The sequence below is a fragment of the Xenopus laevis genome, chromosome 4L, assembly GCF_017654675.1.
Source record: "Xenopus laevis strain J_2021 chromosome 4L, Xenopus_laevis_v10.1, whole genome shotgun sequence".
Taxonomy (NCBI): domain Eukaryota; kingdom Metazoa; phylum Chordata; class Amphibia; order Anura; family Pipidae; genus Xenopus; species Xenopus laevis.
The window spans coordinates 95,190,902-95,217,442 of NC_054377.1; the positions used below are offsets into that span (position 1 = coordinate 95,190,902).

Sequence of the window (26,541 nt, forward strand, 5' to 3'; positions counted from 1 at the left end):
ACCATGCCCCTGTTCCCCTGTAACACAAGCAGTACACTGAATATTTATAACCATGGGAAAGAAAGTCTTTCCCTTAGCTCCCTTATCCCATCAGGCAAAGTAACAAGCCAAGCGTGTTAAGAGGGCGTCTCCAGTCGTCAATCTAGTCCTTATCCCAAATTAGCATCACAACAGGTTAAATTTGACCTGTGATTTCATAGGGAGCACAGATGACCCTCTTTTTGTTTCTGACCCATTGTAGATAATGAAGAATCTGATGCTGGTGTATATAGATACATTCTTCTTTCTTCCCCCACTAGTGGAATTTTCTTTTTCTTTGTAGACTGGGTGTGTTCCTTATACAGTGCTTATATTCATATTGTCACATCATTGTTTTTATTAGGTAAAATAAATTCCCCTTTCTGTTCACTAGAAATAAAAACATTCTTCCTACTTCCTTTTTGCAGAGTTCATGCTAGCAGGTCCTACTTGATACTTCTGTATTTCTATTAAAAAAAAAAAAAAAAAAAGAGAGAGAGATTTGTAAAGAAAATTATCATTGTTTCCCCAAATCCCCTGGAATTGCAGCAGACTTTCTTAACTTCCCTGGCGTAATTCTGAGGAGGTACAACATTTTAATGCATAAAAACATTCAGTTTCTGAATGAACCAATATAATTGTTCTGTGGATGTCTGAATTGAGTCTCAGCTAGAGTGGCAACACTTTAAAAAGGCATGAACCTTATATTGCAACATCTAGTCTGAATTCTATCTGAATATATTGCATGGATTACTGACCAGTAAAACAAATTACATTTATATCGGGACCAGCTGAAAGAACCTTTGTGTTTTTTTGAGCTTTAGCCGCATAATATTCTGATTAGATCTATCATAGTAGTTGAGATTGAAAAAGCATCCCTCAATTTTACCTATTCCTCGTGTAAATCCTACCTAACATTTAGTGTATCCAAGAGACACGCCCAGCCAGACACTGCTTCTAGTTTGCCATGTATGACTTTAGTGTAAATTAAGGTACACACATTTGTAAATAAATGAGCAGAGAATGTCATTTTGTCCTCCCCAATGTGAAGTCAGATACAACCTTGCAGGTCTACACGTACTCTCTCTTAAATGCTCTCTCTCTCGCTCACGCTCTCTCTCTCTCGCTCACGCTCCGTCTGTTACACACACACTCTCTCTTACACATGCTCTCTGTTACAAGCACTCTCTTACACGTGCTCTCTTAAACATTCTCTTTTGCATGCACTCTCTCTTACAGGCTCTCTCTCTCTTACAAACACATGTACTTATATTTATTTTATTTGTTAATATATCTTTTTATATATATTCTACCCTGGAGCTTCATTCAAAGTATTGGAATAAGATCACTTTTGTAATTTTCTGTGGTGAAGACCCAGCTTTATTGTATTCTGTGTGTGTGTCCTAAATGGGGGGGGGGGGGGGAATGGGTCTGTTCCTACAGTATTCTGTATGCCAGGTTTTCCTTGTTAGTGGCTGCCCTCTAGTGTTTAGACAGGACAATACAACAAAGCAGTTTCAGTTTGACTTTTCCAGGAATAATGTTTTCTGTAAAACTGTCTTTAATGATATATTTTTGATGTAATGGTTGCAAAAAACAGCTATAATAAAATTGGAACATTTATAACTTAATGTAACGGTTGTTCTCCTCGGCTTTCCTGAGACAAGTGAAGGTAATGAATATGCCGATTTGCCTTCATAGGTCTACAAATATGATATCTTTCCTTAGACTTAAAAGGGATCCGCGGGATCCAAAACGTACTCAGGGTGCTTCTCCTAGAACTTTTGAACTTTACATTCATTTTTGTTTCTAAGATATTCACATTTTTATACAGTACTTCTAATACCAGTCAAGTAACCCTTGGGTTAAAAGGATAAAGTAATGCATGTACTGTTGCTACCTTTCTAAAAAAAAAAAGTGTAATTGGGGTTGGCAACAACCTGGGTCTGGGTTGTGTCGTAAAGGGGTCTTGAAAGAGAGCTGTTGTGCTAAAGCCTGCCAAGCAGTATCACAGTATCCCAACTGCAAATATCTAATGAGCCCCAAAAAATATTAAATGACCAGAAGACCACTATGAATATTGTTTTATATATATTTTTTTTTTTTACTTTAAATCCCCACTTAACAGCAAATCCTTGCATTGTTAGACAATGCTGCTATAATACTACTATAAACAGGAGAAATTACCTCAACGATAATTTAAGTTCTTATGTTATATGTTACTGGGATATAAAGTTATTTGTTAATGTAATTGCTATTTAAATCCATATTCATCTGTCCTTGCTATTCTCTAGACTAGTTTACTTTTTTGGTTTAAGCCCTCCCTTTGAAATTGAACTGTTATATAGGGTCCCTATTAGCTCATAACATATTTACTGATATATGGAAACATTTGCAGTATCAGCCACAGTTCCAAAACATATAAACAATCAAATTCACATAGAAATCCCACTCTGTTACGTTCCTGCTAGTATATATTAGTACATAGAATAGTGAATAGGCATCTCAAACTAATGCTTTCAGACTAAGCCCCCAACCACTGCTCCTTGTTTTGGTACCAATTGGGAACCACTGCTCTAGACGCACTACTTGTTCTACCGATTAAATCAATATAGCAGAAGCCAGCCAATTATCAGACCTTGAAGGCTGCAGAATGATAACATTTTTACATTGAAGGGTTGTGTCTCAGATCCTACTCGATATTGTAAATATTAAGTATATTTGGATTGACTGACCATATCTGAAATCATTTTGAAATGTTTTGTTTCTTTTGCATTTAATAGATGTGAAAGGGCCACCTACACACAGACTATCATGCGGTCAGTCGCCCTACACAGAAAGCACAACATGGGAGCGCAAGTACTGTATCCTGACAGAAAGCCAACTGGTGCTCCTAAACCGTGAGGATGAGGTGAGCTCTCTGATTGTCTTTAACTGGCCCAAAAGCTGGTGATACATAAAGAAATCTGTTTATTTGATTGGCAACTTGGTGAAGCCATCCTTGTGGCTGCGTGGCAGGCCCAATCAGCTGTTTGGTACACAAACCAACAACCCAATCACTCCGTTTAACCAATCAACTACTATCTGCTTTGTTTAGGCACTGTACATATTATTATTATTATTATGATGCAATTATGTCTTAAATGTACTGCTTTCTGAGCCCCCCACTTTCTTATTACTGGGATCTTTTAGTAATCTGATTTATGCCTGTTACTCTCACTTACTCACCTGTGGGACAAAGAGAGCTGCTAAACCAAAAGTCAGAATTATCTACTGATAATATCTTTAAAGTGTTTTAAAATAGAAACTGCAGAAGTGCTCACAAGAGCACAGTGAATGATTCATTATTGGATTTAGGTGACCTTTAAATGTTGCCAACACTGTAATCATGAGAATATCACTACAAATTCAGAAGCTTCACACCCACATTGTTCTGAAAGTGTGACTTTTCAAAGTACTAACTGGAACAGCAGGGAACCTTCATAGAGTAAATGTACGGTAATGTTTCTGCCTATTCCTTTCAGTGCCAAGTAAATTATTGTCAGGGTGTAAAGATAATCATAGCCCCTTTAGCCAGGGAAGGGGGGAAGCAATTGTTGCCCTATGGTCATGACATATTGAGTGGGCTCTTCTTCTGTCACCTGTGTAAATTGTTTTGCACCTCCACATGCTAGCACAGACGTCAGATGACTGAATGTCACAAGTGTAAAAGCAATGGGCTAGCAAAAGGTCACACTGACCACTTGTCAGCTTGAGCATGTTTGTTAAATTAAACTTTATTTTTGGGGACAGAGCAATTTTCACTTGTTATATAGCAGCTTCATGTGCAATGTTGCAATAGCACTCGCTATTCTCACTCATTGGGGTTTCCTTCCGAATCTTGCACATTCTTTATATTCTTCTTACAATAGATCTGAGGAGTGCTGCAGACTATTCAGTGGCATATTTCTTAAAATATATTCCTCCAGTTGTGCATATAGTTTACTTTCTAAACGTTTGGTTAAGATTGTTGTTCATTATTTTTTTTTTTTTTACAGAAAGCCTTGTCTGCATGTGTGTATTTATTAAAGAGTTCAAACTTGAATGTTCTTGTCTTGGTATTTAGCTCAGCAATCCAGATGCAGATTCTGAACTGTTATAATTTGCTACATTAGTTGATACATTTCTCAAAGACAAAGAAACCAATTGCAGAACAGTTACAGTTTCAAAATCATTTGGGCAGACTAATGCCAGTTTATGGGTTTGTATCGAGTTCCCAACAATGTTGGAACCTGGTTCAATTTCATGGGCACAGCTTTCAATAAAAATAAAAAAATAAAAAGTACCCTGATTTCTGCTACTGTGACGTTACTTCCAAAATGCTGGGAGTCGTCATCAAGGGACATGGCATTAGGTACAGCAACTCCACTGAAAATTCAATTTAATTGGTATGTGAGGTAATGAATGTATAATTCATCTTGTTAACTCAAAAGTGAAGTCAAACAAGGAGATTTCTTGCATTTCTCCCATGACTATTCTCGTGCGAGGATGGTCAAAATAAAGAACAGTCTCATCCAGGGGCGATCCTGGCCCCTCCACCGCCTGAGGCAGCAGCACTTGCTGCCGCCCCCCTCCCTCATACGCTTACCTTTTTGCTCCTGAGGGGGTCCAGGGCGGCAGAGAGGGCCAGTACGCTAGCGCAGAGAGCCTAACTGTGCTCTCTGTGCTAGAAGAGACAAATTTCCGGTTTGACCTATAGGTGCATTAATTCCGGTTTTAGTATCAGGAGCGGCATTTTTGCTGACCCTGGTACCTAGTGGGGCGTTGCCGTCTGAGACGAAAGCCTTCACTCGCCTTATTGGCGAATCGCCCCATGTCTCATCTTTGTTTATCATTATCTTAAAGAAACAGTAACATCAACAAATTAAAGTGTTTTAAAGTAATAAAAATATAATGCAGTGTTGCCCTACACTGGTAAAACTGCTCTGTTTCAGAAACACTACTATTGTTCATATAAATAATACATTTATATACATATTACATTTATATACATTTTACATTTGTGCATTTTTTTTAAAAAATGGCTGTTGGTTTGGGTAATCACTCTCTCCTAAAAGCCACAAGTCAGCGGCGGGGAGGATTTAGCCTTCAGACTGAAACCAAGGTTTAGCAGACTTTTACTTCGATTAATGCTACTATGCAGAGAGGAACTAGATCCTCTATACTATGACCAGAGGTAACAAGTTAGGGACCACCGTGTGGGGTTTACCTTGATGTGGTATGGTGGCTTATCAACTTTATGATCCTAACTTTGTAACTAAAAACCCCTGTTTTGTAAACATATGCACTTGCATTTATACTGAATTATTTGTCAAACAGGGAACCAAGAATTGTGCATTGAAAAATAGCACTTCCATTATACTTAAATATAAATTATATTTTAACTTAGCCTTTTGAGTGCTCCCACAACCCACTATTATTGTATATTATATAAATAAACTGCAATGGGACAGCCATTCAAAGGAGAAAAGGCTCAGGTTACACAGCAGATAAGCCGTGTAGAACATAAGGCTTTTATCTGTTATCCACTATTTAACCTGTGCCATATAGCCTTTTTTCAATTTGTACACAGCAGTTTGTTTATATTTACTATAGTAGTGTTTCTGAAGCAAACACATCAGTTTTACCATTGCAGGGCAACAGTACATGATATTTTCATTACTTTAAAACACCCTTGTTTTTTGGTGTTACTGTTCCTTTAAAGGGATACCGACACCAGAAGTGAAACCTTTTTTAATCTATCATAACTTTGTGTTTGCATGCTATTTATAATCTTGCCATTAAATGCTTTTACAATACTATCTGATGTTCCTCTATGAGAGGGCTTTCATATTTCATATTTGTGCAGCAGTAGTTTGTTAGCTTTAGAATCTCTAACTGACAGATTGACAAAATAGTCAGGTTTAGAAACTTCAAGTAATTACTCACCAATGAAGTACTTTCAATCAATCAATGTGACCTATAGGTGCATTAATATTTTGAAAAGTAGGTTTTTAGTGTGCGTATCACTTTATGGTTAATGTCACATGACATTTTGCTTCACGTTGCACATCTCCATATAAGTAAATTCTTGCCATTCAGGAAAAAAAACTGCATCCATTGACCATTGGGCCATTAAAATTCAAACATCCACAACAGGAAGTAACTGGAGCAATATATCATCTTAATGGCATGTTCATGGGCTGACTTTTCTACTTTTGATCAAATAAATCAGATTCAAGGAAAGGCAGCGAGTCAGACTGGAATGCTCTTATGGCATGTTACACATAGAGTGGCCAGGAAATGTTCAACGGTTAATAGTTTAGATTATTAACTGAATGTTCTACATCATCTAGAAATATATATTAGGGTTGCCTAATATTCATGCTATTGTCAATGCTTGGCTTAAATATCCAATTTTACCATTTCCCATAGCTGTCCTGAGTAATCATGTCATTAGTCTTGTTTAAGTTTTTTAGCTACATCCCATAGTAGCACGCATATTGCTTCTCAATAATTTGTCAGAAGCGGGAGAGCTGATTGCTTAGCACTGTGACTAATCACAAACACACAGAAGGGAGCCCTTCTCAATTCCAATCTCGTTGCCAAAAATGTTTCCATGTGCCCAGAGCTGCTGGGAGGCTATTTCTCTTGCTGGTTTTTATTCCCCTTTTTGCTTTTCCATGCAATTACCTTTTAACACTTGCTTCTTAAAAAGTGGAGCAAGTGATTGGCACTTACAAGGAAAGCTGTCTCTTACATAATCATTCTTGTGTTTGACATGCAGCGTTCCCACTGCTATTAGGAAGAACTATGCAAAAGGCCTTTGTGTCCTCTAACACAAGCTTTCAAGAAGACAATTCACCAGACAAGCCTAATTAGAGATCCTGGATCAATATGCAGTACATTTGTTTCTGGGAGCAGTATTTAGGCCAGCACTGTGCAAAATCTTACATGCAGTGTGCCATATCACATGTTCAATGGACAATTTTTATATTAAAGAGGTGTCATACAGAGAAGTATATGGAGCCCTAGATCAGACTGTGGGCATTAAAGCCCTTTAAAGGTCACATCTGATCCCTATTGGACAGCTTTGATTTAGGCCAAGTTTTATAAGCACTGTCTAAATTCATTCACTCTCTTGGAGGGGCACCTATGTGCCAGTGGGCCTCTTGTTAGACAATAACAAACAAGGGAAAGTTGTGCTCACCACTATTTTTTAAAACCATTAGGCGGGGGTGCAATGAGGCTGTGACCACAAAATACATATAGTCAAATACAAAAGTCCTGTGCACTCAACCCATTATCAATATATTTAAGACAGCGACATTTTGTGCATACTGCTACTGAAAATTGGTAAGGCATTTTTTAGTAGCAGTATGCACAAAATGTCGCTGTCTTAAATATATTGATAATGGGTTGAGTGCAGAGGACTTTTGTATTTGACCTCTTGTTAGACAGCCATGGTCTAATGTATTGTGCCTAAATATGTCAAAACAACATTCTAGCAAGTGGTAAAGCCTTGTCGTCATTATCCTTGGGCAGTGCAGATTTATTCCAATTTGTATGGAGTTTGTATATTTTCCAGTGTTAGTGTGGGTTTAGTCTAGCAGTATGCAATAGTGTACTTAGATTGTAAACTCTGCTGAACCCGATGTAAATGATGACTAATCTCATTAATGCCTTTAAAAGGAACCATAGAATCTGTGGCATCAGCGCAATGGTACTTTTTTTTGGAGGTAAAAGGTACCACATGTGGCACTGAATGGTTAGTGCTCCATGCAACTATAACAATATAAAAATAATAGATAATAACAATAATTAGGCTTAATGAGCATTGGGGAACTGTGCATGGGGAACTAGATATCTGTACTCTTATACCGCTCTTCCTAACTGGTTTCCAAATCCTCATCCGATTTCTAAGCACACCTTTCCTTCAGCCACTCTGCTCCCTAATGGATCAGTTTAGGGGGTGAAGGGCACTTCGCTTAAGTTCTCTTATGGGGTTTAGCGTATTGGAGCAACTTGGAAGATAAAGGGGAAAGCAAACGTACAAAAAAAAGAATGGGAAGGAGAGATAGCATGACATTGGGCTTGGGCAAACATTTGTCAAAGAATTATTCTTGTTTTTCTGTTTCCATCTTATTGTGCCACATGAGACATCACATTATGCCCCTTTGGACACAAGGCTAAAGGTGGCCATAGACGCACAGATAATATCGTACAAAACAAATTTTCGTATTATATTCGGTGCATGTATGGTGGGAAAAGAGCCGACCGATATCCGCAGAAGACTTGGATCTCGGTCGGCTCATCGATTGGGCTGGGCGGAAAATTTTTATTGGGTGCCTTTGAAGGCACCTGAACATCGGCCTTTGTTATTGCTGAATTGTCAGATACAGGTAGAATTCTATTGTGTCTACCTGTATATCTGATGATTCAGCTCTACACGTGTGTATTGAAACGAACAATCTTTCTTGGAAAGATCTTTTCCAAGAAAGATCAGAATTGTGGCAGCAGATATTTGTCTGATTTGGCCAACCACACAGTGGACCAAATTGAGCTAATTCAATTGTTATTATATTATTTTCTACCCATACATTTTGCTTTGTTATTGTGTGTCATGTAAAGTGCTTCTTGCGTTTTTTTGTTTTTTTTTAATTATTACTCAGGCTTAATGAAATAGACATTCCTTAGGGTTTGCCAACCTGTGCCGTTCCTGCTGTTGAACGTTTATTATTATTGTTATTATTACACCATTGATACTGGCAATTTTAGGTGAACAACAGCTGCAGTATCACAGCGTGAACATCCATGATTGATCCCCTTGAGCAGTCTAGCAAGAGTACAGAACACATTGTTGTATATTGTTGATTCTTCTGTAAGGTATAGACATTGTTCTCTGGCACTGTATATCATCCACCACTAGAGGGTATGTTTTAGTTACTTAAATGCAAACATAGGGCAGCTCTTTTGCATGGCTTATAATCACATACAGGATAAAGAGATCAATTGGGGACTGCCTTATCTCTCTTAGCTGGAAGGAGATTAGCAGGGATCATTACTGAACCAAGTTGTTCTTATGTCTGTGCCTTTTCTTATTGTAGATGCCTGGGGAAACTGCACAGGACTTACATTCAGAATCCAGCAAAAGTAGGAGCCTACGTAGGACTGTGAGTGTCCCATCAGAAGGTCCATTTCCTGACTACCCACCGGAGGGTGCTGCCAAGCTGGGTACGTTTTCTACCACTTCTCTCATTTCATGTTTGCATCAAACAATATTAAGCCTTAAACTGACAATAAACAGCACAAAGTAGATTTGGGGAGCCACCTGCTACTAACACCCAAACAGAGCTCAAGCATATATATACGCACACCTTGTATGGGCTCTATTTAGCTCTGAATAATACCACTTAGAAATATTTTCTTATAAATGTTACAATTAGGCCTATTGCAAAGTTATCAGGTACATGACAGCTTTGGTTAGAAAGCTGGAAAACCAACACTGACATAGCCTTTTGAATCCAACTTATGTTTTACATCTGAAGTTCAAAGCAGTGAACGGCCCATTGTTAGTAATTGACACCCACTGCCAGTTTCCGAAGAAATAATAAGTTACAAAGTTATTGGCTTTACAAATATGCATACAAGCTATTAGCTGGCATTATTACTGTCAGTAGCCACCCCTAGAGGGCAGTTGTAGATTGTGCATCTTTCTCAGTTTATTTAAGCTTTCTTCACCTAAATTCACATTGAACTATTTGAAATGAATGTTTCCAAGAGGCATTTGTCTGTGTTGCCCTCCAAAAAAAATAAGCAAGGAAATAGAGAGGAAAATAAAATGTTCCTCCCCTCTAGGACCTAGGGGTAAGCAGAAGAGTGCAACAATTGGGGGGAGCTATGCAGGTACCTTTTCTTCCTACCCCTAGTTTGTAGTCGCTACCCTCTATCTGCTGCTTCCCATCCCCACTCCAGCCCTCTGCCACTTCCCCTACCCACTCCAGCCCTTCCCGCTGCTGCTTCTCCTCCCCACTCCGACCTTCCCCTCTGCCGCCTCCCCTATGTCACTGCCTCGCCCTCGATGTGAGGGTGCGCGTGCACGTTTAGCACACGCATGGGGGGAACAAGGTTACCTGCCATGTTGCCTAGGTGCTTGATTGGCTTGCCCTGGGCCTGGCTTATGGGACTGTGTGCTTAAAGGGATGCTGTCATGGGGAAAAAATTTTTTTCAAAATGAATCAGTTAATAGTGCTGCTCCAGCAGAATTCTGCACTGAAATCCATTTCTCAAAAGAGCAAACAAATTTGTTTAAATTCAATTTTGAAATCTGACATGGGGCTAGACATTTTGTCAATTTCCCAGCTGCCCCTGGTCATGTAACTTGTGCCTGCACTTTAGGAGAGAAATGCTTTCTGGCAGGCTGCTGTTTTTCCTTCTCAATGTAACTGAATGTGTCTCAGTGAGACATGGGTTTTTACTATTGAGTGCTGTTCTTAGATCTACCAGGCAGCTGTTATCTTGTGTTAGGGAGCAGTTATCTGGTTACCTTCCCATTGTTCTTTTGTTTGGCTGCTGGGGGGGGGGGGGAAGGGAGGGGGGTGATATCACTCCAACTTGCAGTACAGCAGTAAAGAGTGATTGAAGTTTATCAGAGCACAAGTCAAATGACCAGTGGCAGCTGGGAAATTGACAATATGTCAATCATACATCATACAAGTACATCATACAATAAGCTTCTCTTTAAACAAAGTGGAGGCTGGAGCAATGCACCCATCAAAAAAAGAGCCTGGGGAGAAACTTTTTGTATATAGGGACAAAAGGATTGGTGTGACCATAATTTTGGAACATATTTGTGGTGAATAAACTCTCCATTCAGCTAACTGATTTTATGTATTATATTACCTTTTATTGTGTATATAGATCCTATAACATCCTTATTATGTACTAGGTATACAGGTATGGGATCCATTAAACCAGAAAGCTCCGAAGTACGGGGTGGCCTTCTTCCATAGACTCCATTTAAATCAAATAATTCAAATATAAAAATAATAATTTTTGTTTTTCTCTGTAATAATAAAACAGTACATTGTTATTGATGCTGACTAAGATATAATTAATCCTTATTTGAGCCAAAACAACCCTATTGGGTTTAATTAATGTTTAAATTGTTTTTTAAGGTATAGAGATCCAGATTACAGAAAGACCCTTTATCCAGAAAATTCCAGGTCTGAAACATTCTATATAACATGTCCCATACCTGTACTATAAGAGCATGAAACTCTTGTACTGTAACAGACAGTAGCTCGGTGCTTCAGGCTAAAGATGACATCAGTACTATCCTATATAATAAAGTCCAAGTGTCTCTGCGTCCAGTCCCAGTCCCTGTGTCCGTGGAAATGCGCTACTGCGCATGTGCAGCACGGACCGTCTCCTAGCAACATAGCAACATATGTTCTAGCGCCGCGCAGCCAATAGGAAGCGAGCAAGTCGGTACTAGGCCAATCCAGTGCTCAGCGTATCCCAGCATGGATGTGTGACCGCTCAGCAATGAGACCATAAACAAGACTTACTGCGCAGGCGCTTAATACTTCATGCCAGAAATTGAAGTTTTCCTGAGCGCTTTATTTGTGGGCAGATCAACACAAAAATGTTTGTGTAAAGTCCTGTCAATAATCCTCTGACACACCAAACGGGAACTACTATACCCAGAATGCCTTGCGCATGACAGGAAGTAGTCCCGAAAGGACCTGAATCTGGATACACTTTCTAATTAGATGAGTGAGTGGATAGCCCCCCTGCATTTTCACTGGCGGTAGTTCGGTCCGTTGGAAGCTTCGAAATGCTCCCGGCTGTGTGCGTGATCCTGGCGCTGTCGGCAGTGCACGGGCTGGAAGGTAAGTGCACGAGCTCAGGTGTCAATATACCGAGAGGGGTGAGCGCGCATCCTGGTGCCTTTGTTTCAGAGCGGTCTTTGCAGCGCTCGGGCACAAGCCCCAAGGGAAAGCTCAGTGGAGCACGGGGTAACTTGCTAGGGACCCGGGAGTGTGTGTAAGTTACTCACTAACCTGGGAACGACATTCTTCCACCTTCATTCTGTATTAGTGGCACATCCACTCGCTGAGCTCATTATACAGTTCTTGCTGTCTCCCTTTATGTTCTGTGTGCTCGGCGCTGAGCTCCCTGCAGGTCCTGTGCAAATCCCATAGATACATAGTTATATATGAGTACATATCCCTCCTCTCATTGTGGCCCACTATTCTGTGCACGTCATGCAGGGCCCCTCATATTTGGGGTGTTGGCACAAGAGTTCATGCATCTCAATTTTATACCTCAGCTGCTGCAGCCCAAATAGTTACTGGTCAATTGCACATACATCATTCAGGGTGTCCTACCTGTGTCCCTTCCACTCCCAGTATTAGCCAAAGGCCAGGGCCCTCTGCAGCTGGAGGGCCACAGGTGGGAGAAGGCTCCATCAGGTGGTACAGCGCGAGAGCTGGATATTCAGTCAGGGATAATTCAACAAGATGGAGTAAAGTGAAATTGGAGTAAGCAAGATTAACACAAAACAATACTAAAAACAATGTTATATTTGCTAAAGCCTAAGTCCCTCTTTGTGAAATTCCATGTCATGGCATTTTCCATTGTCACTTTATGCGCCACATTTATTTTTTATTTTCATGTGCCCCACGGACTGTCTCTGACGAACTACTGCGCATGTGCCCCACGGACCGTCTCTGGCGAATTTTCTACATATGTTCTAGCACCCGTTAATTTAACGGGCTTAATGTCTAGTATAACTATATTGTATAATTAATTGTATAAGGGCTACATATCACATAACAGATCTATGCTAATATTAGTGGGCCACATCGCCATCCCACTAGTCTCTGAATTCCCTCAGGTGACTACTCTAAATAGCATTTTTCTTCCCTTTTGTTCCTGCCCATAGGCCCCCATTTACAATGTACAGGCAGGAAATGCATTCCACTCATAGCTAGATGTAGCTACATACAGTATGAGGCTCATTGTTTACAAAGCCATTGAAAGTTTGGGAACCTTTTCCTAACAACTCAATTGCTGGATATAGATGTACAATTTCCCACAACAAGGGAGACTATATCACACCAACTGGCAAAACACTATTCTTGAATTTTTCTTTTAGAAAATTCAAGACATTAAGAGACCTAAAACTCAGGGGTGTAGTAGCTAGGGGTGGGCAGAAGGGGCACAATGGTGCTTATTCCTCTAACTTCAGCCCTAGGGATCAGGATTACTGAGAGTGGAGCTACAGTGGCAAGGAGTGAGGAAGAGAGGGTCGGGTTGCTGGGAGCAACAGCTGTGTGGGGGGCACCGTTTTGTGTTGGTCTGGCTTTGGCTAGACGAATGGGGTTTAATGTCACTTTGGCCAGGATATCATTACATTGTTATATAAATATTTGAGGTCACACTGTTGTTCCCATAGTGCAAAAAATATCCGATACATAATTATGCTGCTACTGTACAACCACACTCATTAACCAGTGGAATTATTGTGTTTATTGTAATGCTGACATATTATTTATTACATCAATTTAACTCCACCCTTTTAAATACCAAAAGAATTCGATCAGATACACGTGGAGTATTATTTTTTCCTATTTTTAGAATGTAAATTCCTGTAATGTGAATTATTTTCATCTACACTGGCTCCTGTGCCATTATATAGTGAATAAAGTACCCCCTCAAGTAAAATATAAGGCTATTATAAGTTACTGAGTAGTTCCATGACCATATAGCAGCACTGGAGAATATCTAGGAACTGTATAAACGTATAATAATAAGGTGTGGGACAATCATATGCCATATTTAATTTCAGTTTTTATACAGGTCATGGAACTCCAAGATGATTTCTAATATCCTCATATTTTGCAACAGGGGTACTTTATTTATTGTAATATACACGTTTGTGAGTCATGTGACAGAAATTTCATTGCTAAGCTCCCATTATAACCGATGACATCACTAATCACCATTTATAAGGATATAATTTACAGGATGTTCATGGCTCTTGTGTATTATATAGTGAATAAAGTACCCCCTATTGTAAAATATAAAGATATTATAAGTCACCGAGGAGTTCCATGACCATATAAAAGCACGAGGCCGAAGGCATCGCTACTCACCGTTTATAAGGATATAATTTGTGTATTGTATTTGTATAACCCCCATTGACATTTGTATGGTGTTATGGCATATGATTGTCCCAAGTTTCTTCAGCGCTGTTCCATTAGTAAAATATATGTATGTGTAGGCTGATTTATAAGTCACCCAGTACACTGACCTTTGCAGTGCCACCCGAGCATAATTAAGCACAGAATTTACATGTTAAAAGTTTTTAAACTCATCCTGTCTCCATTCATTGTCAACTAAGTTTCTTTGCTGTTTGTTTCTTCTATCATACGATATAATAGCTGCTTGGGCATCAACATATCGCTTCCTCCATCTGTGCACAGAATGAATTGGATTGATTTTGGATGAGTCAAAGAATATAATTCTCATTGTGCTTCTCTTTCATTACGTGCAAGATTGAGGCTGCCATTAAACACTCATTTGAAATCTGCACAGATGGTGACTTCAGCTTTGATTATTAACACCATAAGCGCCAGGCGGCCACTATGGCACTTCTATGAAAGTTTGCTTTTTTATTAATATCTGTATCTGTGTCATACCTTAAACCTCACAATAAATATTTTCTTAAGGTGGCCATACACAGGCCGATAAAAGCTGCCGACAGACCAAGTCGGCAGCTTATTGGCCCGTGTATGGGGGCCCCCGACGGGCTTCCCCGATCGAGATCTGGCCGAAAGTCGGCCAGATCTCGATCGGATGGGGTTAAAAATCCTGTCGCATCTGTTCGTTGATGCGGTCCCGCGATCCGACCGCCCGTTTGGCGAACGCTAGGATCCGATCGTTGGGCCCTAGGGCCCGCGATCGGATCAGCCCGATATTGCCCACCTCAAGGTGGGCATATCGGAGGGAGATCCGCTCGTTTGGCGACATCGCCAAACGAGCGGATCTATCCGTGTATGGCCACCTTTAGGCTCCATGGCAGGACAAAGGCCATTATTGAGATTAGATATGTTTGGTACTTTTTACAGATTCCGTTAGAATGTAAGCACTTTATCATAGTGCACTACCCAGTTCAGTCAATGCCATCTTTTAGGAGGAAGTGTTACATGGCTGCTTCCATCAGTTCTAAATGGGTCAGTGCCTTAGCAGTTTGGGGAATGCATGAAGCAGTAAAGGATACTAATGGTGCAGTTCACATTTACAATCTGTTTCTGCTTTGAGAAACACTTAAGGTATTATGCAGCAACAATTAGTGGTACCAACAATATGTTTACCTTTTTCCCCCTAACATTAATACATTCTCAGGAATGTTTTTTTAATGACTGAACTATATTAAGCAGAACACGGAACTTGTTATACAGTTTGGATGAGATATTAGTGTTGCAGAATATGTTGGCACTTCATAAGAAAATACTACATTAAAAGATTTGTCTAATAATCTCTGTATACATGTACAACTTTAGAGCTATGGTAGGTTTAAAAGAGTAGTTCACCTTTAAATTGACTTTAGCGTTTTGATTAGCACCTCTCCAGTTTCATTGATTTGAACTAGAGAGTGGAAAAAGCATTAGAATAGGGCCTGAATATAAAGGTAAGTAATAAAAAGTGGCTTTAAAGTAGAAACCCTGATGACAAAATGCAGCCCCCCACCCCCTGACCCTACAAAACCGCAGCCACCGCTTTACCTGGCTAAAAATTGCAAAGTACAGCAGCCAGGCCTGGTGGTTTGGTTCATTTGAAATCTGCCAACTGTGGCTTCATTTTCAGGGTCCTCTGACAACCATTGTGCAGTTTAGTCTGAGTGCTTTAGATTTAAAAACCAAAAGCATACGATGATAATGATTTTTGCCCATGCTTGAAGGCCACAGCATAAATCAGCTATAGCTAGGGTTGGCACCTTTTCTGGACAAAAATACCAGCCTTCCTATATATTTATCTTTTTTCCCTATTAATAACATTGGGGTCAACCATCATTTTTACCAACCAGGCGGGTAAAATACCAGCCAGGTGGCAACCATAGCTATAGCCTGGTGCTTGATTCTCTAGGCAGATGACACTCCACCAAGCAGTGAAGCAAAAGCAAAAAAGGTATCACAACTCAAAGGCAGTTGCAAGGGGACCAAGTCCCTTGTGTTTATTGTGTTAGCTGATCAAACAACATCCCCTCCATCAGGTGGTACACAACCATTTCCTAGCAGTGTAAATACCCACAGCACACCTCCCCCATATGGGATGGACTTTTTGCAAAACACTAAGGGAGAGGGGTGTTGTCAGTATTTAAAATGGTTGTGTATCACCTGACAAAGGGGCATGCCCCCGAACTTTGTTTGATCATCTGACACAATAAACATGAGTGACTTGGCCAGTTGCAACTGCCTTTGAGTGTTGGTTCCTTGATTGTTTTTGCCAAAATTTACGTTCGCAATTAATTGGAGTACTTAACCATGTGCATAACGTAGTTCACAAACCACACCTATAATGGTATACAGTAGCAGGTCCCTTACTGGTGTTACTGCATCCTTTGCAATATCTTTAGATCATAGCAATGATATTACTTTTTAGCCCTAAAAGGCTTACATAAATGTTTTGTTTGTTAAATCGAGAAGAAAGTGCTGAAATGTTCCATGTCTCCACTGGGCATTTATAGCTGTGTGGGTGTGTAGTGAATTAAATCGTTTTAATTAGAGCAAACCCCCATTACAACAGAAAAGCTGACCTTTATGGAATGCAGTGGGTAGAATTGGACAGCCGAGAATTGCATTGTTAATTGATAAAATGGGCATGGGTGGCTCGCAGTTGCGCCAATTTAAAAGGGATGTAGACCTAAAATAAAATATTGCTATTGAAAGGAAATGTAATTCTAAGAAACATTTTTCAATATTATTTTTTTTTTTAATTTAAATGTGTTTATATAAAGTTATTTATAAACATAATTGCAATTGAACAGCTCCTTCTGAATCTTGAAAGATTGTGCAGCAAAAGTCAGTTGTCATCCAGCCAAGATTCTTTTCTTTTGTCTTTTCCCAACAGTGCCCTGTATACTTCTTCACAGTCTTCTGCTACATTGTTTTAGTAGTCAGAACTAGCAGAACAGATACTGGAACAGATACTGCTTTCATTAGCAATTACAGTTACAAATAATTGTAAAATCACTGAGACTATGTAATACATGTAGGTGTTTATTGCAGGTTTTAACATTTTGTCCAGCAGTTTTGGATACACTAGTTTTATTTTTAAATAAATGCAAGTTTTTCTAAACCTTGGTATTATTGCATATTCATCAAGCATCTAAAGATTACATTTAATAAAATAGAATAAAAAAAAACTAGTGTGCATAGATGATGTAATTGAAGGAATGGAAATTCATCAACCTTAAAAAGAAAATGTAGTTGTTAAATTAATAGATAACCGTCATATGGAAATGTCAAGTATTTAAATTATTTTGAATCGCTTACAATGGAGGCAAATAGTTGCATAGACTGACTGTTATGTCACTTCTATCTTTCCCCTTTCCATGTGTAAAATATGTGGATAATAAGTTGGCCCTGGGAGTGTTCTTCAGGGGCACCTACTGTTTATTTGCCCATCTAAGTGTTGTGGTGATGGCATGGAATTTGCATGCTTAACCATTACCTTTGTTTTCAGTTTGCGTATAAACAGAGCCAAAATAAATAATGGGGGGGTTCTTGAATTTTATTAGGTGAATATTGGAGCAACTGGACTGGAATAACCAAAAACCAGTAAATTACAAAAAATAATAATAAAAAAAAAAGTCCTCCAGTTCTGTACATTTGTTTGTAATACAGAGATCATTCTTGATAAATACCCCTTCTACAAAAACCTATAAATTTGCACATTGATGATGATGGAATTAAACTGTATTTTCCAGGAGAGCAGAGCGTTTTGCTGAGATTCCCTGCAAATATAATGTGTGACCAAGTAGCTCGCTTCTTTTGAGGAACAGTGGAATAGGGGTTGGGAATAATCTAGAAACCCTTTAACCAAAAACACTCTGCATTACGAGAAAAGCCATCTCCCATAGTCTCCATTTTAATCAAATAATTTCAATTTTAAAAAAGGATTCCCCCCCTCTAATATTAAAACAGTACCTTGGGTATCATGGGTATATATAAAGCTTTTGCAAACATAATCATTAGCTTGGTGCACAGGTTCTAATCATGTTCTTAGAAAAAAAAATCTTCCAAATAAGAAATGCTGCACGTGGAGATACACATAAAGAAATTAAATTGAAAATAAAGGTGGACAGAAGTGAAAGGGGGTCGGGAAAAGGGTGGAAGAAATGGGAAGAAGGTGGGACAAGGGTGTGGCTTTACCTCAGAAGCCATAAAGGTTTCATTGTTACCACCACTAATTCTGAGGGTTTATCCCTGATGTTTTGCTCACATATGGTTTACAGGAAGTGTTTCACAACTCTACTTCTGGTGGCTCCATCTGTGTGAAGAGACTACCAGTCACAGGATACAGTGTTGTGTCTGCAACATTCATTGAGGCACCTTGGTCGCTGGTCACTCAGGGGCAGAATAGACATGGCAGTCTATTAGAGACCCTCTATACTTTCACCTTACTAGCAATATTCTGATCAATTTGCAGCTTATAGGAAACACCTGGGCAGTGTGACAAAGGGGAAGGTTTTGGAATTGTAATCCAAGCTGGATATCGCTGCTCAGTACAAGTGAGCTACAAGCCAACAGAACTTTGTGCATGGCATTTGTAAACGTATCAAACAGGCACCTTTAAAGTTGATCTAGTAAAACACAGGTTTGGTTACAGTAAGTTCCCTTTACCCCCAGCCCCCACCCTGTACACCTCCCATAGAGCACAACACACCCTTGTGACAGGAGGAATAGCAGGCTGCATTGTTAGAATGTCACTGCACGTATGAAGAATTTTTTCCCAGAGTCTATAGCACTCAGTGTGCAATGAGCTATTGTTTAGCTGTCCCAAATTGTAGATTGGGCTGAACTAGCTTCAGCTCAGGCTTTTCTGCATTCCTAGCTAGAGGCAGTGTACAGACAGGAAGACAAACATGTGCAGGAACCTGGAGTTTGAAAGCAGTGTTCAGCCAGCGCTGTGATGTTCAGCCAAAAAGCAGTTCCCAGGTAAACCTGCTCTCTCTTTTCTCCTTTCTTTCAGAATGTAAAGGAAATTTTTTGTTAATGAGGCACAACAGTTTTGGTAGCCTCTTGCAATGTCCAGTTTTACTCTTTTCAAATACTGCATTTTGTGTGTCCCCTGTGTATATAATACTTACTCGTAAAATGCCACCCTTTTGTGCCATCAGTTTTTCCGCATACAGATCAAAAGTCCTGTGCCATTCAGAGAAAGCTGTAATTTCTATATCACTCTGTAAATCTTCTATGAACGCTTCAGCAACGTGGGAGTCAACTTATTCATTACATTTGCAGTCTGTACTGATTTGGGAAGTGATCAGTATGCTCCCGTGATTTCAGGACTTTATATTTTGTGTGATAACATATTTGTAAAGAATCATTGTGTTCCTTGGCTGGCTAGCAGACATTTTATTGTATGATTTTGTATAGAGTTGGAAAGTACAGCAAGTTCTTGGAGCTACATGCTGACCTGACAGTTCTGTGTCCCTGCATCATTCTTCATTTCTGCACAAAGCTTTGTAGAATGTTATCTGCTTCTGTTGTTATATTAGATAGCAACATAAATGATGTGGTTATAGAGTTATGTATAGATCACTAGCTTCAGTGCTGCAGAATGCTGCCATTCCAAAAATCACAGTGGCTCAAGAATTAGCACAACTCTCTTGCAGTGCTGGGGTTCTAGGTTCAGTTCCAGCCAGAGCACAAGGATTCTGTCTTTTCTCCCTGGGTTTTAGTCTGTTTCCTCTGACAAAAATATACAGACAGGCTAAGTGGTTTCTAATAAAATTAACCATACTGTATGTGAATGTGATAGGGTCCTTAATTTATAAGCGCCACTGGGGCAGGGAATGATGTATAATCTGTAAGTGCTGCGAAATGTTGTTGCTATAGAAATATTCACATTTTCTCCATGAGGCACCTTTATTTATAGTTTGTAGGTATAAGTTTGTAAGCTATGTTATTAGCTATAGCAACTTAATGGCATATGCAAACAGGGGGCTTGAGCCCTTGGAATCTTTTATTAATTTGTCCAGTTCTGCATGCAAGTCCTGGAGCACACTACCTGTACTGTGTATCTGTCCATCATTTTCTATTATGTTGGTTCCCCTTGCAACAATCCAGGTGGCTCCATATAATATATGTAATGTGATCGTTTATGTATGGCGCTATTTCATGTGTGTAGAGATACTGGATTGTTTGTCTACTCCAATGAACGTACTTTCTTGGTCAAATCTACAGTGTAAGAGCAGTGCTATGAGGTTTTTTTCCCTATGTACTGTAGCAGCTTACCAAAAAAAGGGCAGACATTTATCAAGTTGCAGAATTTGTTGAGATCCATGTATGTTGATAATAGTGATCCTGAGAACATACAGTTTAATGATATGCTGGATGTTTTCACTAGTTAATGGTTTTAAAGAAAAAGCCCGCTAGCTATCTCTGCACTTCTAGACCTAGAGGGAGCTCCCAGTGCAGGCGGCCATATCACACACACACACACACACTGAAAATATCTACACACACACACACTCTGAAAATATCTACACACACTCTGAAATTATCTATATACACACACACACTGAAAATATCTACACGCACACTCTGAAATTATCTATATACACACACTCTGAAAATATCTACACACACGCACACACTCCGAAATTATCTATATACACACACTGAAAACACACACACACACACACACTCTACACACACACACTCTATACACACACACACACACACACAATCTACACACACACGATCTACACACACACACACAATCTACACACACACGATCTACACACACATACATACTGAAAATATCTACTTTCTCTTTTATTATTTACTATTGTCTGTCTTGGGCTGTTTGGATCTACTTTAGAATTCGTACCCGTAAGCCTAATTTATTGTTTGTCCTTAGGTGCTATGGAACTGAGTCAGGCTCAAGACATGATGATTATGATCAGCAGCAGTTGACAGTGCATTTTTAGACCTTAATGGCCTTTACTCTTCCAAAACCAAAAATACTAGTCCATATAACATAGCTATTGTATGTATACATATCTAACTATTCACAGCAGAAACAAACCATTTGGTTGCTTTTGGGTCTGAGCTGCTAGAGTTAGATTCATTTTGTGGAGGCAGTAATAACACTTATGGATTGACCTACTTGTTGCAGAGATGCAGCTTTTTATAGAATAGCCAAGTGGCAGAGCTGCACATTGTGGACATACTGAATACAACGCTTGTAACATGTAATCAACGGAGGGCTAATTGCACATATGATCTCATACCTCCCAACATTTTGGAAATAAAAAGAGGGGCAAAAATTGTCACGTTTAGCTCTGCGGAAATTTTTTGACCACGCGCCAATTTTTGTGCCCACACCCCCAAATTACCATGTTCATTTTACAAATATTGGTAGGTTATAAACGTTTGAACATATTTCTGTGGTTTTTTTTCAGTTATTACAGTTTTGCTAATGAAGGTGAATTGCCCTTTAAGCTGTTAGTCTAACTTTTCCCAAGGGACCTGTTATCTTATCTTGTTACAATTACTTATTTCCTTATTTCGAAGTTGTTACAAAAGTATCTTATCTCCTGCTGTAGCTGTTATGGGCTCTCTGCCAAAAGCCAATTAAGTTGGAAACATTATTGTTTCTTTTTCTGACTGTTCAGTGCAGAGAAAAACTGGACTTTCCAGTACAAATGAGGGACTGCAGGTTGAGCTGTCAAAAGAGGGACTGTCCCTCTAAAAACGGGACAGTTGGGAGGTATGTTATCTTGATATGAGGTTTTAGCAGATATATTTAATCAAACATTGGTTTTTGTTTTTTTGATTTGTGTTATTTAATTAAAGTGATGATCTAGGTTTGCTATCTTAGGGTCAACAGTGACAGCTTCCCCTGGTAAAGCTCTGCAAAAGGCAAGTAAAAATGGGACCGATATTAGCATTAAGTTATGCAACACTTATACAATTATTTAGATTTGGATTAAAATGTGGTGCGGATGAGTGTATAATTTCCCCCTTTTGTGTATATGTATATATCCAGAACCTCATCATGCATTTTTGGCAACTGGGTTATTTGACCTGTTGCAGTCTTTGGAGAATGACTGAGAGGAGGCAGCCAATATGGCAGCTTTTAATGCATACTGACATCAAGATAATGTTTTTAATTTTGCTGCCAGCCCATTTAATCTAGTAATTACCTGATGCTTCATTGGTGGCTTTTTACTACAGTGTCCAGTTTTCTGTCTTGTTTCCTGTAATATAGTTTCTGTTAAATGAATGCTTTGCAATATAACATTTCAGAAACATTATTATGACTAATTCAGGCTATTTAAGTCAGAGTTGTCTTCTAATACCCTTATATTTGAAAGCAGGGTTCTATATTGTCATGTCACATTACTAAGCACTGTTTCTAAAGACATATTGTTGTTTATTCAGCGATGGTGAGTATTATACAATCATTATTAAGTTTTGAAAAGCAAGTGTATGTCCTTTTGATACAATAGAGACCGAAGATGATTGTTAAAAAATCCGACATACAATAGACATTGCAGATAAATGAACAAGAAGCTCACACAAGTTGAAAGTGTTGAGGGCGAAAAAGAAGCAGTAGTTTTGTGTAAACATTTCTGCTTTCACTTATAATATAACTTGTATTAGGAATCTGTTAATGCTTCTTCAATTGCCATAAGGAACTGCCTTTGCCTGTTAATGCCAATATCTGCTAACAAAACACTGTTATGCCTTTGGAACAGCATATTTGTGTTTGAAGCTAAAAATATTACATGCTCCTTTTGATAAAAAGATCAGAAGTAACAATTTAATGTAGATCTTCTAAGGTGACATAGTGTCCTAGTTTGGTTTTGATCTGTTTAATATAACCTTAATAAACCCATTCATATTCAGCAGGTTTATTGTATTTGGGATATGAGCAGGTTGTAATGTATAAATTAGCCTCTAGGATATACAGACTTCAACATCACAGTTTAACGTTTACATGTAAGTCAAATAAGATACATGTATTAGCAAAAGCAAAACAACCTCTAAAGATGTTAAATATAAAAAAATATAAAAAAGAATGTTTTTTGTTTTTTTTAAATTGTTCTGGAATATACGTTGATTTCTTGTAAAAATATTTGTATTATTTATTATTGTTATTGCAGAGAACTAAGTGTTTAGTACAAGTTTTCCATCTTTTTTACTGTACAATTTGCAAACTTCTTACTGAGTTAATTAACATTTGTGATTCATAACACCAACCTTTTGGATTGTGGTGTCTAATACATGTACATGCATTTGCAATTTTTTATCACACTGCACAGGACCATGTGAAAGACCTTTCCTGTGCAGTTCATCCCCTGGAGGTGCAGGGGCAACATTTAACCTGTCTTCTACTGTTGTACACAAATTTTGATTTTTATTCGGTGTTAAATTTAAGAGCAAGATGGTTGTGTTTTTATATACAAAAGCAATGTTAAATTCTAGCATTTGTGTAAACTGTTACAGATTACAATCTTCTTTATGCTTTCTGGATGTTACATTCAGTGACTATTTTGCAATATTTTGTCTTAGAAATGAGTGTGTATTCCTGACAATTCATCTGTTAAGAGTTTTGCATAGTATTCCACTTGATAATTTGACTTTTCTAATCACCAGGAGATTTTAAAATCATATGTACCTTCAAAAGGTATTTGTGGTTTGTGCGGTGGGCAACCCTGCCTTCAAAAGGTATTTGAACAACCCTGATGTGATCAGAAGCAAAATGATGTATTCAGTTATTGGGATGTATACACATATCAAATGCACATAGAGCATAAATAGAGTCCATGAATAAAAGTATGGTATTTTCAAATGCATGTGTTTTCAAAATGTTAGTTGAAACTCATATTAATCGTTAGCTACTAATATATTATTTAGGTGCAATGCAATAATGTGCCTTTACAGTGTAATGTATACAAAGCAGTACACACACTACAAATCCACTGCAGGTTTCTTTGCAAAATAGAGTTTGATGTTTTTAAGGTGGCCATAGACACACAGATAATATTGTACGAGATTTTCATACGAGATTCGGTGCGTGTATGGTGGGAAAAAAGCTGACCAATATCAGCAGAAGACTTGGCTATCGGTCGGCTTGTAGATCGGGCTGGACGGAAAATTTTGATTGTGTGCCTTTGAAGGCACCCAAACATCGGCTATTGTTCATGCTGAATCGTCAGATACAGGTAGAATTCTATTGTTTCTACCTGTATATCTGACTACTCATCTCCAAGAAAGATTGTAATTGTTACATCTGTGGCCTCCTTTAGGGCCATTAGTGTTTCTCTAATTATATATTTAAGCATCCTGCTCATCTCCCATCTTTTTTTAATCTTGACAGTTCCCTTGCCACCCATGCATGCTGCCTTGCAATTGGAAAAATTGTATAAAATGAAGGTTTAGGTTGTGTAGTTAGTTAATAGGAAATGAATGAAATTAGAAGCCTGTGTTGGACAGGAAAGTGCTAAGACAAGGGAACTCCTATTAGAGTTTAGAGTCCTTCTTCATGATTGTGATACAATATTTCCTATTTGTAAGTAGGAGTTCCCTTTATTGAACAAGTCAGTATGACAGCTTTATGTATTCACAGGGTGTTCCTTTGTTGCATTTATTAATATGATATTAGCTACTACTAGAGCCAGAGGGTTGCCTTTTGTTGAAACAGCTTATTTCTATTTGACTGATCCCATTTACAAATGCTTTATGAGTGTATTTAAGTAAAATAATAGTCAATAACGCCTATCAACAGATGCAGATTAACTGCAACCAGTTTTCTTGCTTAAGCAGCTTAAAAGGGTTTGGGCGTTGTGTGTTATATAGGTGTTCTAGCAGAATGGCTTCACATGGGCTTTGCCCTTACTTCAGCTGAGCTGGTAAATAAAATGCTTGCAAGTAAATGTGACCATTAACACTGATTGGTATTCTGTGCGAGTAAACATGATTATATAAATGATTAAAAGGCACAGGTGCACTGTGGTGTGCAAGATAATAATAATAATAATAATAATAATTCAACTAAGATTTTGTGATTATTTTTTTCGGATAATATAAAAGTAGGCGTCCTAATGGCTCATTGTTTACCACTGCTGCCTTGGAGTGCTGGAGTCATGAATTTGATTGCAATCTGGGCTTTATCCCTATAGGTGGATACTGTACGATGTAGCCATGCATGGCTAAGACATATCTTCTATTTTTCCATTTGTTTTCTGAGAGAGAATAGATTTGAAAGTACAGAGGAGATCTCACTTTTTCATCTGCTGCTGCTCAATGCCCCTCACCTCAACAAGATGCATTACAAGATGACATTTTCAATTTGACAAAACTACTGTGACCTGAGAGCACCACAGGCTACTTTATCAATACAACCACTTTCCTCCAGATATCGGTGAATACCCAACGAAATATGCCTATATACCCAGCATTCAAGGCATGATATAAGCTGAATGCATGAACTTGATGATAATGTAGTAAGGGGTGCAACCTTTACTACAGGTTTAGTAACCAAAGGCAACCAATCAGGAGATCGCATTTACTGCACACATTTTAGAAAAACAAGCATCATAATATGGCCTCCTGCTGTGATGGTTTTCCAGTCACAGACCAATATATAGTGAACTGACCTGAAAATTGCTTGTACACAAATTGTAGACACAAATTAACAGCCAGCTCGTTTTTACTGGCTTGTATTTGTGCTGAGTTAGGGGTTGTACAAAAAAGGTATTGTTTCAGTTTCTTTAAAGTCAATGAAGTCATTAAAACAGATCTTAAGACGTACCTTTCTTAATGCATGTGTCTGATACTGCATTGCAGGGAGCCGTCCTAGGCACCGGCAGAATCTTCATTATAGAGTTAGATGTGCATCAAGGAGAGCTCAGCCTGAACAACTACGTTGAAGTATGCTCTTGTCCCTCTATTTAAAGTGCAGAGAATGTGAGCACAAAGATATGCGTTTCTTGTCTTCCACTCTCCTGCCTGCTATTCCCAGTGGGCATAAAGACTGGAAGTCAAGCTGGGCATTCAACCAGTTCAGCTTTCACTTATGATGAGAGTGCACTGGAAAAGCCCATAATGTTGGTTTTGGCAGCTAGCTGCAGATTCCATTTTTGCCGATCAATGCAGCCGTCACAAGCTTAGGTAGGGGCTGCAGGGGGAGGAAGGAAGCATCCGGTGCTTCCTAATCAGAGATTGATGAACCTGCCTTTGCAGATGGGAAAGTAGT

The 26,541-nt window shown here is 38.8% G+C and overlaps 1 protein-coding gene and 1 long non-coding RNA gene across 8 annotated transcripts in view; one reads left to right on the forward strand and one right to left on the reverse strand.

Moving 5' to 3' along the window:
* Positions 1-26,470, reverse strand: LOC121403063. The gene is made up of 3 exons (XR_005967019.1): positions 26,098-26,470; positions 22,484-22,537; positions 1-485 (listed from the first exon to the last, which is right to left on the reverse strand). It is a non-coding gene; the product is annotated as an uncharacterized LOC121403063 (long non-coding RNA).
* Positions 1-26,541, forward strand: part of dab2ip.L (DAB2 interacting protein L homeolog) — a 168,716-nt gene that overhangs the window by 80,108 nt on the left and 62,067 nt on the right. For 6 of the 7 annotated variants that reach the window (XM_018258489.2, XM_018258488.2, XM_041590502.1 and 3 more), the window contains exons 2-3: positions 2,802-2,929; positions 9,144-9,270. In XM_018258489.2, coding sequence (XP_018113978.1) covers positions 2,802-2,929; positions 9,144-9,270 — 255 coding nt within the window. Of the gene's footprint in view, positions 1-2,801; positions 2,930-9,143; positions 9,271-17,708; positions 19,266-26,541 lie in introns of those variants that run through there. The other variant, XM_018258492.2, reaches the window with a different exon arrangement.